The sequence below is a fragment of the Calidris pugnax genome, unplaced genomic scaffold (genome assembly GCF_001431845.1).
Source record: "Calidris pugnax isolate Ruff unplaced genomic scaffold, ASM143184v1 scaffold27, whole genome shotgun sequence".
Lineage (NCBI taxonomy): Eukaryota > Metazoa > Chordata > Aves > Charadriiformes > Scolopacidae > Calidris > Calidris pugnax.
Window position 1 is genome coordinate 19705734 of NW_015090893.1, and position 12622 is coordinate 19718355.

General features: G+C 48.9%; 1 protein-coding gene across 3 annotated transcripts in view; it reads left to right on the plus strand.

Moving 5' to 3' along the window:
- The window catches only part of STK32A (serine/threonine kinase 32A), a 28763-nt gene that overhangs the window by 998 nt on the left and 15143 nt on the right, over window positions 1-12622 (plus strand). For 2 of the 3 annotated variants that reach the window (XM_014947807.1, XM_014947805.1), the window contains 4 exons: window positions 1254-1435; window positions 5768-5823; window positions 7047-7198; window positions 9437-9610. In XM_014947807.1, the coding sequence (XP_014803293.1) occupies window positions 1384-1435; window positions 5768-5823; window positions 7047-7198; window positions 9437-9610 (434 nt within the window). In that variant the 5' untranslated portion in view covers window positions 1254-1383. Of the gene's footprint in view, window positions 1-539; window positions 1436-5767; window positions 5824-7046; window positions 7199-9436; window positions 9611-12622 lie in introns of those variants that run through there. The other variant, XM_014947806.1, reaches the window with a different exon arrangement.

The following is a 12622-nucleotide window of genomic DNA, read 5'->3' on the forward strand; positions in this document are numbered from 1 at the left end:
CGGGGCCGGGGCCGGGGCCGGGGCCTGCTCGGGGCCGGGGTCTGCCCCAGCTCCGGCGGGGCGGGGGGTCGCAGGGCCGCGCCGCGGGGGGAGGATGCGGAGGGGCGAGGAGCGAAGGTGACACCGACAGCACCGGTCTCGTCCGTCCTGAGCTCCGCGGTGGCTGTGGAGGAGTTCAGAGTAACCTTTAGTTTCTCTGGGACAAGAGAGAGAGGATAATGTCACATATTGCTGCGTGACTGCCCAGTTGTTCAGCAGAAGAGCAGCAGCTTAAGTAATGAAGAGATGTTAAGATAAATTATTTGTGAACCCCTCTGAGTTAGTGGCCCTCTTCGGAGGAAGCTCGGTGATACCCCTCAGTGATAGCTCTAACAATGCAACTGGCTGCTCTCTGTAGCCGCGCTGGGCTCGTTCCCCCACTGGAGAACGCAGCCTGCTTGCAGTGCCACTGTCACACCCTGGCCATGGCACCCAAGTGGTGACTTTCCCTCTGCTTTGCTTTGGTTTCCCATTTATCTGTTGAGGATAAGGTAGGGGGAGGTGTGTGCCAGGCTCTGGAGGTGGGAGCAGGACATTCCCAACCAGCTGCTTTCTCATACTTGTGTAATTTTTGCTGAGATCCTGGGACCACTGATGAGAGGAGCTGCTGCTCGTGCAACAGCGAGTGGTCCAACTGAGCATGAAGTGAATGCATTAAGCATTAGTCATCTTGGCCCAAGAAAAAGTAATGATTTTCATTTAAAAAAAAAAAAAACCAGTATGATTTTGTTCCAAATGAGACTTCTGTAACAGCTTAAATCAAAAGGTCGACACTTTGAATTTTTTTCTTATATAGCTTTTACACTTCTGCGTTACCTTAGTAGTCAAAAGTGCATTTCTGATTTTATTTAGCCAAGTCACTATATCCATTTATTTTGGATATCAACCTCACTACAATTAGTCATGCTTTATCATCTCTAAGTTGGTCATAACATCATTAAAGCTACAAAATGTATGTTCAATGGTCAGCAAACATGAGCCAGATCATCAGATCTTTTGGTCTGTTAGTCTGGTTCTGCAATTCCCTGAGCGGGCAGCAGTCCTGGTCTAGGTTGTGATGTTAATGGGGTTTCTGTGGTGAACTCCATTCTAATGTGCTTTTTCCCTGATACTCCCTTTTGTCCCTGGAGCAGTGAACCTCCAGGCAGAAATTTGCAAGCTGCAAAATGCTTCTTAATCCTGAATGATGAGTTTTTGCCTCCTGCCTCCTCCAGGATGCACCAGCAGAACGTTGCCCAGGTCTGTTGGCAGTGACCTGCAGGTGACACCAGCCTGGAGGCACCAGCTTTGGAGGTGGTGACGTACCTGAGGGAGTGGAGCGAGCTGAGCGGGGCTGGACACACCATGGGTGCAAACACCTCCAGCAAATCACCACCCTTCGATGAAAATGAGGACGGTAAGAGCTTTTCTGAGCTGTTGTCTGGGACTGCAGAGTCCAACAGAGCAGAGACGGTGACACTGAGGGTGGCCACCAGCTCCCGTCCTGGGGTTGCAAACACCTGGATGTCTTGGTTAAGTGTGGGTGAGCCAAGGTCTGCAGCAGCAGCGTGCCATGGATCTGCTGCAGAGCTGTGGTGGGTCGGGTGGTCCTTTTGCCTCCCCTCCCTGCGGCCAGACACTGGGACAATAACTGCTGGCCAAGGTTTGGTTTTGAGATGTCTCTGGGACACTGCCAGGCGCTTTGAAGGCAGGAAGAAATGCGGCTCTTCTGGAGTCAGGGGAGGTTTGTTCTGGAGATGACAGCACAGGGAGGACCAGTACAAGGTATGATGGAAGACAGCTTAAGCACTGCCTGTTCCCATCCCTGCTTTGGGCTTGGTGGGAAGGCCACCAAGAGAGACCTGGGCAGCAGCAGCAGAGGTGGGGGCTCCTGGTGACTGCCCAGATGGGCATCTCTGCCCCTTGGCACTGGGAGACCAGTACACAGGCTTGGTTGGCTGGAGAAGGAGAATACATTGCTGAGAGCAGGACTGGAGGCCAGTGTCACCGTGCTGCCAAGATTATAGAGACGGTCATTAAAAGATTGTTCCATAAATACATTTCCTATTGCATGAGTCAGCTTGATAGCTGCCATATGGGCTTTCACCTGGGTGCAATCATAAAATGTATATGTAGATAAATACAGATAGGTACAAGTAAAAGTAAAATATGAGACCCTAAATGACTCATAAACTGCAGTTCCGAAGGTAAGAACTCCAATCAGAGAGGAGGTAATCCCAGTTGCTGGGGGTGTAAGGGGAAAAGGAGGGGACATCAGCCAAAACCTGGTCTCTCTCACTCAGCTCATTGAGGAGAGAAACACATTTCCATCCTGGAAAGGCAGTGATTATATCCTGAGTGGTGCCGTTAGTGCTCCTGGTGCTGCCGGTGGCTGTTGGGGAGGGGAACAGTCACCCTGCGCAGCAGCTCGTTCCCCAGTAAATCTCCTCGGCAGGTGATTTCTTATGGGAGCCAATTCTGTACTGGGAAAGGGGTTGTTTTCAGCAAACTGAACCTGGCAGCCTGTGAAGCCCCTGGTAGCTCTGCTGCAGAGGGAACAGGGCTGAGTGAAACGCTGTTCCCCACGCTTGGTGCATTTGTGTGTTGTGCTGGCAAGTGAAGGGAAAAGACCAGGAAAGACCCATCACAAGGGGTTTGGTGTTGATCTGCTGAGTCTCTGTAGGCTCAAGGGTCACCCTCACTCCCAGGTACAGTGTCCAGACCAGTGCAGTTGTGCTTCCATGGCCCTGCCCAAATTTTAAAAGTGTTTTTTTCTCTAATTAGTCTTATTTTAATATACTGCAGGCAGAAAAACCCAGCTGAAATGGGGATGTCCCCTATTAACTTTTCCATTATCTTGACAAACTTGTGACCAGAGACTGTGTCACCTTAGATGTCACAATCTTGTCCTTATTCTAATGTCAATTAAATTGAAATGAATTAAGAGCTGCTGGGCACAGCGGGGAGCAGGACAGCGGCTCCTCTGCTGGGTGACACTGGCAGGTCCTGCACTGGCCGCTGGAGAGAAGTCCCTCCTCTCGTTGGTGCCTCTGGGACCTGTGTAGACACAGCAACAACGTGAGCGTTGTAAGGGCTGCGGTGCCGGGGATGTACCCACCTCTCCCCTGCCCAAATCCCACCCCGGCCGTTCCCTGCTCTGTCCCCTGGCCGGGCCCGATGCTGCCGCTGCGCCGGGAGTTGGGTCTGCTGCTCAGAGAACCCTGCTGGAGTGTTCAGTCATTTCATTTCTCTATAAGACCTAGCAATTTGCCTAAAATAATAATAATAAAAAACCACAACACATTGCTGTTGCTATAATTTGCTTATTTTCTGTGGTACCATGATTTTTTTTTTTTGAGATGGCCTTCTCAAGGGGGCCTCCTTTGCCTTCGGCTGAAGCGGGATGACAGCATTAGTTTTCTGTCGGCATTTCCTCTGAGTAGGCACAGTTGTGGATAATAAGCTACTGAGATGAAAAGAAAAATGTAATAACCAGACAGAAGGCTCAGTGCTGCAAGGTGATCTCGCCTCCTGATGCACTCGGGATGAGACCATGGTAAAAGCTGGATTTTGTTTGCGCTACTTCTGGGCAAAAGGGTGTGGGAAGCATCCCGGAGGATGGCAGCCAGATGTTCTCCCCAGCTGGCCAAATTTGGGGGGAGATAAATCAGAAGCAGGTAGTAGGTGAGGACAATGGCTGGGTGAGAGGGACGTACATCATCCCATGGTCCTTTGCCTGTGCCCTCCCCAGGCCACTGTCACCCATTCTCTTTTAATCTGCTGCCTCTTTGCTCCTCTGCCCGGATCTGCGGGAGTTCTGCTCCCCGGTACCGGGGGCCACTCACGTTCGCATTCCTGGTCCTGTGGTGGCACCTGTTTCTCTGAGGCTGCAGAGAAGGGAAGGAGGGAATGTAATGAAAATGGGGGAAATTACAGTGACAGAAGGACGACGAGTCGTAACAGACTGTGCGGTGCTGTGCTGGCTGTACTGGGGTGGGTGACGGGGGGGGGGGGGCGTGAGCCCCCTGAAGCAGTGGCTTCCAGTGGGGGCTGTGGCAGGGCTGTCTTGTCTCTGATGAGGACATTTTGCATGGCTAGTTTGGTTCTGTATTTTTTATCGAACTACCGTTCCTTGAACCTGGGTTTAGAAATACAGCCCTGGCTTTCGAAGTGGTATTTCGTACTTATACTTCAGTTGGTTCTTTACAGCAACTGTGTTATCTTCCTTGGCATCTCTTAAACACAATTTGCCTGAGTTGGCATATCACATGAATTTTCTCTCTGAAGGGCAAATGCTTTGGCTTTTTCATTGTTTTAGATGCCATCAGGCAGTGAACTGAGGCTTGTCAAATCTGTAGATGTGAATCCAGGACAAAGAGCATGTGTTTGGTTCCTGATTTGGACACCACAAATTTCAGTGCTCTTTGGCAGTGAGACTCTGGACTGGCTCAGGGATGGTAGGAAAGCTAAAACAGAGGTTAAAATGGGATTGTACCTCGTTTGAGAGTCTTAAATATAAAGTATGCAATTTGGCTTTCTTACGACCAGTTCAGTTATAGATCCATGTTTAAAATGTTCATAAAAATATTAATATTAAAAGACAAAGAGGCAGATGGTATTAACATGTTCGTGAAAGCATTCTCATTAAAAGGCAATGGAGGTAGAGGGTGTTAACATGCAACATCTGGCTGTCAGCTTCACTCCTGCATCTGTTCCAGATGTTGCTGTCTGTTGGGGTCTCTGCACTCTGTGTCAGCCCTGCACGGTCCCACCCCTGGCGTCTCCCTCTCCCGCGCTTGGGACCACACTGGGTGACACGGGTCACCTCTCCCCGGTGTCCCAGGGGCTTCTGTCCCCTCCCGTGTCCCTGCAGGCAATAAGCATCTTCACGGTCCCTTTATATCCACTGCCCTGCTGTTGGATGGCCTGACTGGTAAACAGATCTGGTAAAACTTGGTCATTGCCAGCCTGTATTTAGCTCTGATATTGGCAGATGTTGTTCCAGGTTTGAAAAAGGGCGTCTGTGCATGAAAGCCTTTTTTCCAAGTGCTATAGCTGGAAACCATTAACTTTGCTTTGGCTAGATTATGGCGTCCTAACTGAAAAGATAGTGGCAATGAAAAGGAAAAAAAAATTAATTTAGTGTGCCCACTTTAAAAAATTTATTCTCTGGGTTACCCAGTGGGTATTACTCTCCTGGCCAAGTATGCAGTGCCCGTTTCCAGCCTTTCTTTTGGAGGGTTTGTGGCTTAGTGGGCTTTTGCAGGCTTAGTGGACCCTATGGCAGTTTGGTGCATCATGTTTATGCTGAAGGAAACCCAGTCTGCCTGGTTAATTTACTTGGAAAATGCATGCATTTTGTTAGTGCACCAGGAACGGGTGTTCGAGAGCCCAACCTGCCCCTGGGACCTGGACACCAGCCCTGGGAGCGCGCGGCCGGTTCCCTTCTGAGAAGGGGTTAAAGCAGTGGTGGTGGTTGGCCCCAGCAGGGAGGGGATGGCTGCAGGGCAGAGGGGGACGTGGTGTCTGATCCCGTGGGGACACAGCCCTCCCTTGCTGGCTCCAGCCCCTTCTGCCAGCAGGGAAGCTGGAGGGGCAGGAGGGAAACGAACTCTGGGATTTCAAGCCCATCATGTGGGTGGTATCTCTCAGTTCCAGGCATCACACTAATGAACGCTGATGAGCTATTATAAATCTACCAGACCTTTTTCTAATGCCTTAATGTTTGAATGTTTGCTTTTTGTTGCAGTCACCTTCGACCATTTTGAAATTTTGCGAGCTATTGGGAAAGGCAGCTTCGGAAAAGTAAGTGTTTTGTGAACTAATCACCATTTGGACAGTTGGAAATGTAACTGAGAAATGGGCAAATTAGAGTCACATGAGAGTAAAGAAATAAACCCCTGCATTGTCAATGAGCTTTGACCTGAGCTTCAACTCCTGGTAATCAAGAAGGAATCACAGCCTGATCCTTCATCCACTCCGTAGCCATAAATTATGTTACAGGAGATTAAAATGAGATACTGATAAATCAAATGAGCTAAATTTCATTATGTTTCTGGATGGGCACTTTCTGAGATTCCCCAGTGAAGCAGCACTGAACATCATGGTGCATCTTTAATAAAGAGCTACAGTCAACCTGAAAGGCCTGGCAGTTTTTTAAAGAGGATATTTGTCTGTGGAACATAGTGTTCAGTATTAAGCATCAGGTTATGGTCATATGCTTTATTTTTATGCTGTTATGGAGTTCTCTGCTTGTACATGCTGACAGAACTCTAGAAGGTCATTTGCCCCTTCATGTAAAGGCACTCTCCTGCCAGAAACGGGGTGTGACGTGGGTGCAGTGTGCAGCAAAGATCTCCAGACACAGAGATTTATTTGGTGGTGAAACAAAAAAGGTTGACTGAAACTTTGCAAATTCATCCTAAACTCATAAACTGTTGTGGAAACAAATCTGAAAAGCAGTCTGTTTGTTTTGTAGTTTTAGAAACTCTGGGTCTTTCACTGAAGCAATGTTTGTTTCTAGATTTGAGATACCACTGTAAGAAGGGTCAAAATTCAAACCCCAACACCCCTCCAACAAAGCCCAGGGTTCTTTGGGAGCTGAATGAAACTCACCAAGAAGGGGGAGCTCAGGTGTTGCTCCCCAGCTTCCAACCTACCCTTCTGAGGTGGAAAGGACTCTTTTCTCTGGGGTGGAAAGGCAGCAGCTGGGGTGGGAGGGACGGACACCACCAGGATTAGTTAGCGCAGTAAATAAAATGCTGACTTGTGCGCAATTCCCCATCTCCTGTCTTTGTGGTGATAAATTCTTTCCCCTCACCTTCCCCCAGCAGAATCTCTTATTTGGCCAGGAGCTGGGTGATGGATTTGCTGGCCGTGCCCGGCGTTGCAGCGTTGGTGCCCGGAGCTGTCACTTGGCAGTGGGGACATTGCCCAAGCCACTGGAGAACGCTCGTGTGACTGGGTCTTACCCGCCTGCGTTTGCTGCCGTGTCATCTCCTGATTTATCCCTTGATTTGCTCACGTAGGTCTGTGTTGTGCAGAAGAACGACACCAAGAAGATGTATGCCATGAAATACATGAATAAACAAAAGTGCGTGGAGCGTAACGAAGTGAGAAACGTTTTCAAGGAGCTGCAGATTATGCAGGGCCTGGAGCACCCCTTCTTAGTTAATTTATGGTAAGATATTGCTCCTTTGCTCACTGGCTGGGTCAGCAGTGTCACTGAGAGACACCTTTGCAGGTGGGGTGGGTGCCTGTGCTGCAGGACACGTGTGGGTGCACGGGGTGCCCATCCTGTCCTGTGGTTCCTTGGAGGGGGCTCCTTGTCTATGCCACTCACCGGGGCTCCGGTCTCAGGGGAATCTTGTTTAATTAAAGAAGAAGCTGTCCCTCTTGTCCCCCAGACAAGCACAAGAGAGTTTATTTGTGTGTTCCCCATGGTTTGTTCCTCAGCAGGTGTTGCTCGTTACCATAACCCAGTTCTATTTAATTGTGCTCTTTTGCAATGAGCAGCAGCTCCCGGGACCAGGCAGCGACACCCGGGATCGATAGCCGAGCAGTGCTCTGCTCCCAGGGTTTCCCTTGGCAGCACTTCTTTCTCATCACCTCCTGACTCTGGATTTGTGGTTTATTTTGCACTTTAAATAGCCTTCCTTAATGCCTTATTGATATTCGACTGAATTGATGCTAATCAGCAAAGACAAAAGCAATTTATCATTGAATTTACTGACAGAAAAATGATACTGTTCAAAGTTTATTGCAGAAAACCATATATCTATATGGGAAATGTGTACATAAAAGAGTCTCTTTCCTTTTAAACCTGATAAATGCAACCTACGTGCTCTAGTTATAGTTCTTTTTCAACCACTAGCAATGGGATTGACCATTGAGTGATAAAAGATGCACTAATTCTTCCCCCTTCATAAGATTCAGCATGTTTTCCTGCAGTGGGCAGTAGAAAGGAATTTTAAACAAGATTCTATTAGTGTTGGAGTCTGCCAGGTTAGTTTTATAGCAGTAACATTTCAAGTGATGTGATCTCATACACCACATGGTGCAGCGGCCAATATCCTGTAGTTACACGATTCCTCTGGGATGGTGGGTAATTACATTTATTGGATTTATTTCTAGAATGAGGTAGAGCTTACCAATGCTGAATACAAAAAATGAGGCTAAATCACATTGAAGATCACAAATCTTTGAAAAACTTTGTGTTTCTTTTTGAAATCTCCTGAAACTTGAGTGCTGTGAGGTGGACTCTCATGGTTTCGATGGCATTGCCATTCAGTGTTGATCTAACTCGGGTTTGAATGAGAACCATGCATCTAGACTTCCCAGGGCTTTGGACATATCTCCAGACTTTGCTTTCCTACGTGAACAGGTGGTTCCAGGCAGAACTCACTCAGCTGCTGAGAACTAGAGAGTATATGTGTGTCATAGACCCGTACAGAGAAAATGATCCCAATTTCACTGCTTCTGTTCTTATCACATCATCCCTGGCCTCAGGTACAGCCTTTAGCTTTCCTGCACTCTGTGACACACAGACTGTAGCTTCATGTCGAGTAATTCTGGTTTGTGGTGCTCCTCATCGCATCACAAAGCTGGTGTACTGGTAAGAAAAAAAATCTACGGGAAGAAATCTCATAGCTGACTGTCTCAGAGGGACGCTTGGTAAATAATTGCATCGAATCAGGTCACTTGAAGAGGAGCAGCAGAGAGCAGCTGCATCCCCTGTTGTGCTGAGAAAATGGGTTTATAACCGGCTGCTGCCGAGAGAACCCGCCCCCGGTTCCGGGTGCCTCTGGTGCACGGTCTGCAGGACGGGGCATGCTGGCTTTGGGCTCTGCTGGTCACATTCCCTCGGGTGCCTGGAGAAGGAGAAAAGTCCATGTTGAAAATCTGAGAGTGAACCCAAAGGGGAGCAGACAGGGTTTATCCAGAGGTCCAAGCTGGATTCCCACTGCTGTCCTGAGTTACCCATGGCTCGGTCAGCGGGGATGTCACAGCAAGTGACCTTTCAGGGTCCCTTGGAGGGATCTTGTGTACGCGAGTGGTAGCTGGGGCAGCGCAGGCTTTTCAGGTGGCTTTCAGAGCACCAGCAGAGATATGACATGAGTGATTTCTGGAGCTGCCCCCTCTGTGGTCAACAGGGAACTGTTTTAGTGGCCGCCCGTGGCCTCTCCTGGCAGTGTGCTGGGTGCCAGCCCCGTCTCTCAGGTCCGCCCAGTTATTTTGAGAGTATAGGTGGTAGGAGTTTGGTCACAGTGAGAAATGGAGCATGGAAAGGTCATGAAATTATTTATCAAGTGAAAAAGTTCGAAGAAATTCTGAGTATTCTCAGAGGTACCGTATGTCCCTTTTTTAACCTGTCTTTTTTCAATGGTATCATCCTCAGACCATGCTTATGCCGTTTTAGGTACTCGTTCCAGGATGAAGAAGATATGTTTATGGTTGTGGACCTGCTGCTGGGAGGGGACCTGCGTTACCACCTCCAACAGAATGTGCGGTTCCAGGAAGGCACCGTGAAACTCTTCATCTGTGAGCTGGTGCTGGCCCTCGACTACCTGCAGAGCAGGCACATCATCCACAGGTCAGTTGGGGACCCCCTGGGGACCGGTGCTTCTAGGCTGTGGTGGGGCTCGACCTGCTCCTCTTGGATGTGAAAAGACAAATAGAAGCTCAAGAGCTAAACCAAACATCTCCCACGCATGTTTGCTTTCCCAGAGAAAAGCGTTTTATGTACAACAGGGAGCGTGTTGTTTCTCCCTCTGGGATGGCTGTGTTTTAGCATGTTTGATTTGTTTGCTCATCCTGCAAAAAACTGTCTCTAATAGGTTTGATTAGCTGTAGCTTGTTAATATCTGTCCTGGCCCAGGGAGGGTAGGCATCAGCGTTCAGCTTTCCCCGGCTGTCACACTGAAGGTGTCTCCCTTTTGCTCCCCTCTTGGTACCGCACTGAGACACAAGGAGTGGGACCAAATGCAGCTTTTTTCTGTGAGGTTAAATCACTTTCTGGAAGTGGTGAGTGTTTCTTTTCGGCCACCAACATTTTTCATGGCCAGTGAGAAAATATTTGAACTCTTCCCACGTGTTCGAGGACCTGCAGAATAATGGAGGAGGTAGAGCTTTTGGCTCTGGAGAGGGTTTGGCTCCGGACGGGCGGACGGACACGCGGCTGTTCCCTTCTGGTGTTCTGGGCAGTGCAAATCTCAGGGGTCCAAGAGTTTGACAGAGGAGCTGGTAACAGGGTACGAACAGGGAGGGACTGGCAGAGGGTTAGTAAGGGTGGAGAGAAGGTTGTTTCCAGGAGAGCATTCTTATGAGGGGTAAAAATAAAGCGTGGTTCAGAATTTAAAATTGAAATGATGGTGGTTGTTAGTCAGGGAAGGAACGCGCCAGTCAAGGGCTGATGGAGATTAACACTTGTTCATGTCGGTACCGTCTGGCTGCCATTTGAGATGTGAAGCAGAAAGGCTGGTGCTCGTCATGCCTGCAGCACGTCCTCACCCCTGCGGAGAGCCCTGAGGGGGTTTGCTCTGCGTCGGTGGGAGCCAGACCTCCCCAGGGACAGGTCCCGCTTTCTCAGGAGTCTCAGCTTTCACCTGCTTGTTTTGTTTCACACCTGCATGGATTTCTGCTCTGATGCCCCTCATCTCGGCGGGCGGCCGCCCCAGCTCCCTGCTCAGGCTCTGATGGGCTCTCTGTGGTGGGATGCAAAGCCGGTGTGTGGTGACGGGGACATTGGCCACCACCACCCAGCACCTGCTCCCTGGCACCAAACAATGGATGAGCATGAATTAAACATCCTGAAATGCAACTCGGCTGCCTCTCTCCTGTGCTGGACCCTCCTGCTGCTGGCTTGGCCTGAGCAAACTGCGTGGGGCACTGACAGGGGAGGCACAGGGCAGGAATCCCTCTCCTTTAGGGATGTGTTAGTGTCAGCTGTGGTGTCTGCAGGGCGAGGGGCTGGAGGTTCCTCACAATTTGGTGATGAAGAATGAGTCTGCAGTAGGAGGAGGCTGTTCCTCGTAACAGACATGACATCTATGGGAGCAGAGGGTGCCCGGGGGCTGCTGTCCCGTTGTGAGCCACATCCCTGCAGAGCTGTGGCCATCGGTGTCCCCTGGCCATTGGCATCCCCTGGCCACTGGCATCACCAAGGGGCGGTGATGTCCTGCGTAAGGGCAGGTGCGAAGAGATCACCAAGGGGCAAAACTCCTGGAATTTCCCAGAGGTTTATTTGCAAAGACAGGGAGGAGAAGCTAAAGCTCAGGCTGCAGTGTGTGTTTCAAGCAGCAGTGTTGAAGGTGAATTGAGTACAACAAAACATGTATGACGGTCTGTAAAATTTGCAAGTGATTTAATTAACACTGTACCACAGGTTGTCCCAATGGGACAGTGTTAGATTGAGAAAGTGACTTGGCTGAGTCAATTACACTGCAACATCTGTAATTGGGACCATCAGGAGAAGGCAAGCCATTGCTTATTTTCTCTGAACAAAGCTCCCCCCGGGCAGCAAAACAGAGGGATGGCTGGAATCATTGCCCACCTACATGTAGAAGAGTGGGGTATGTTTGTTCATTTTTTCAGGCTAGGAAATGGTATAAGCATTTTATAAAAAATAAATATACAAATAATCAATAAACAAAATTATCCCCGTTCCTTGTTTGCACCCTGAGAATGATGTCACTGTGCTGGTGTAATTCCATAGGCTACACAGCAGACTGAGATCAGAGAACGCCCCAGAGGAGATAAAAAATTAATAATTGAAAAGTTGAAAATTGGATGAGAAATGAACACCTGTATTTATGGTTCATTTCAAAACTTTGACAATATTTCTGTATCAAGGGATTCAAAGAATGCATTTTTTTCAAACTCTTTTTGCTGAAACATTTCTTAAAGTTTTTTCTTAAGTTAGTGTTTTCTCTAAAACACTCGAGTGTGGTGGCATCACCATTTTTCGCTATCAAAAACAGCACTTCTGGCCATCGGGGCTGTTTGCCCCTGCCCTGGGGCACGGTTTTGCTGCATTTTCGGGGAAAACCAGCCACTTATGCAAAGCTGCCCCGTTCTCTCTTGCCAGGGACCCCCGTCCCTGTGCTTATCCATGGGATGGGGCTGGCACAAGGAGGTGACTGATATTTGTGACCCACGGGAAGGAGTTTTGGTGAGAAGGTGCCAGAGAACTGTAACCTGTTACATGATAATTAGATATATTGTCTTTCCTTAATTCCGAGTAGCTACTGAATTCAAACTTTATCTTTAGTGACTGCATTTTTAAAGATGAAATCCTAAACGTGCTCGTTTCTTCCCTTTGAGCCCCTGGGGATAGCAGGCAGCCTGAGGACGGTGCAGGGTTGTTGCACGTGTTCCTGCCTTGTGGGCTGCTTGTGGGGCGTTCGGTTGCCAGGTGGCTGATAGCAGGTGAATGGGGAATGATGTAATTAGCTCATTAAAACCAGGTAATGTCTTGTACAGTCGCTCAGGTGTACACAGCAGGGGTATCAGGTGTACTTTTTCTCCCTTCAGCAGAAAGCATTTCCCTGCAGCCTTGCTGTAGGTGTTATTATTTTCTTGTTTGGGTTTTGTTTTTGTTTTTTTT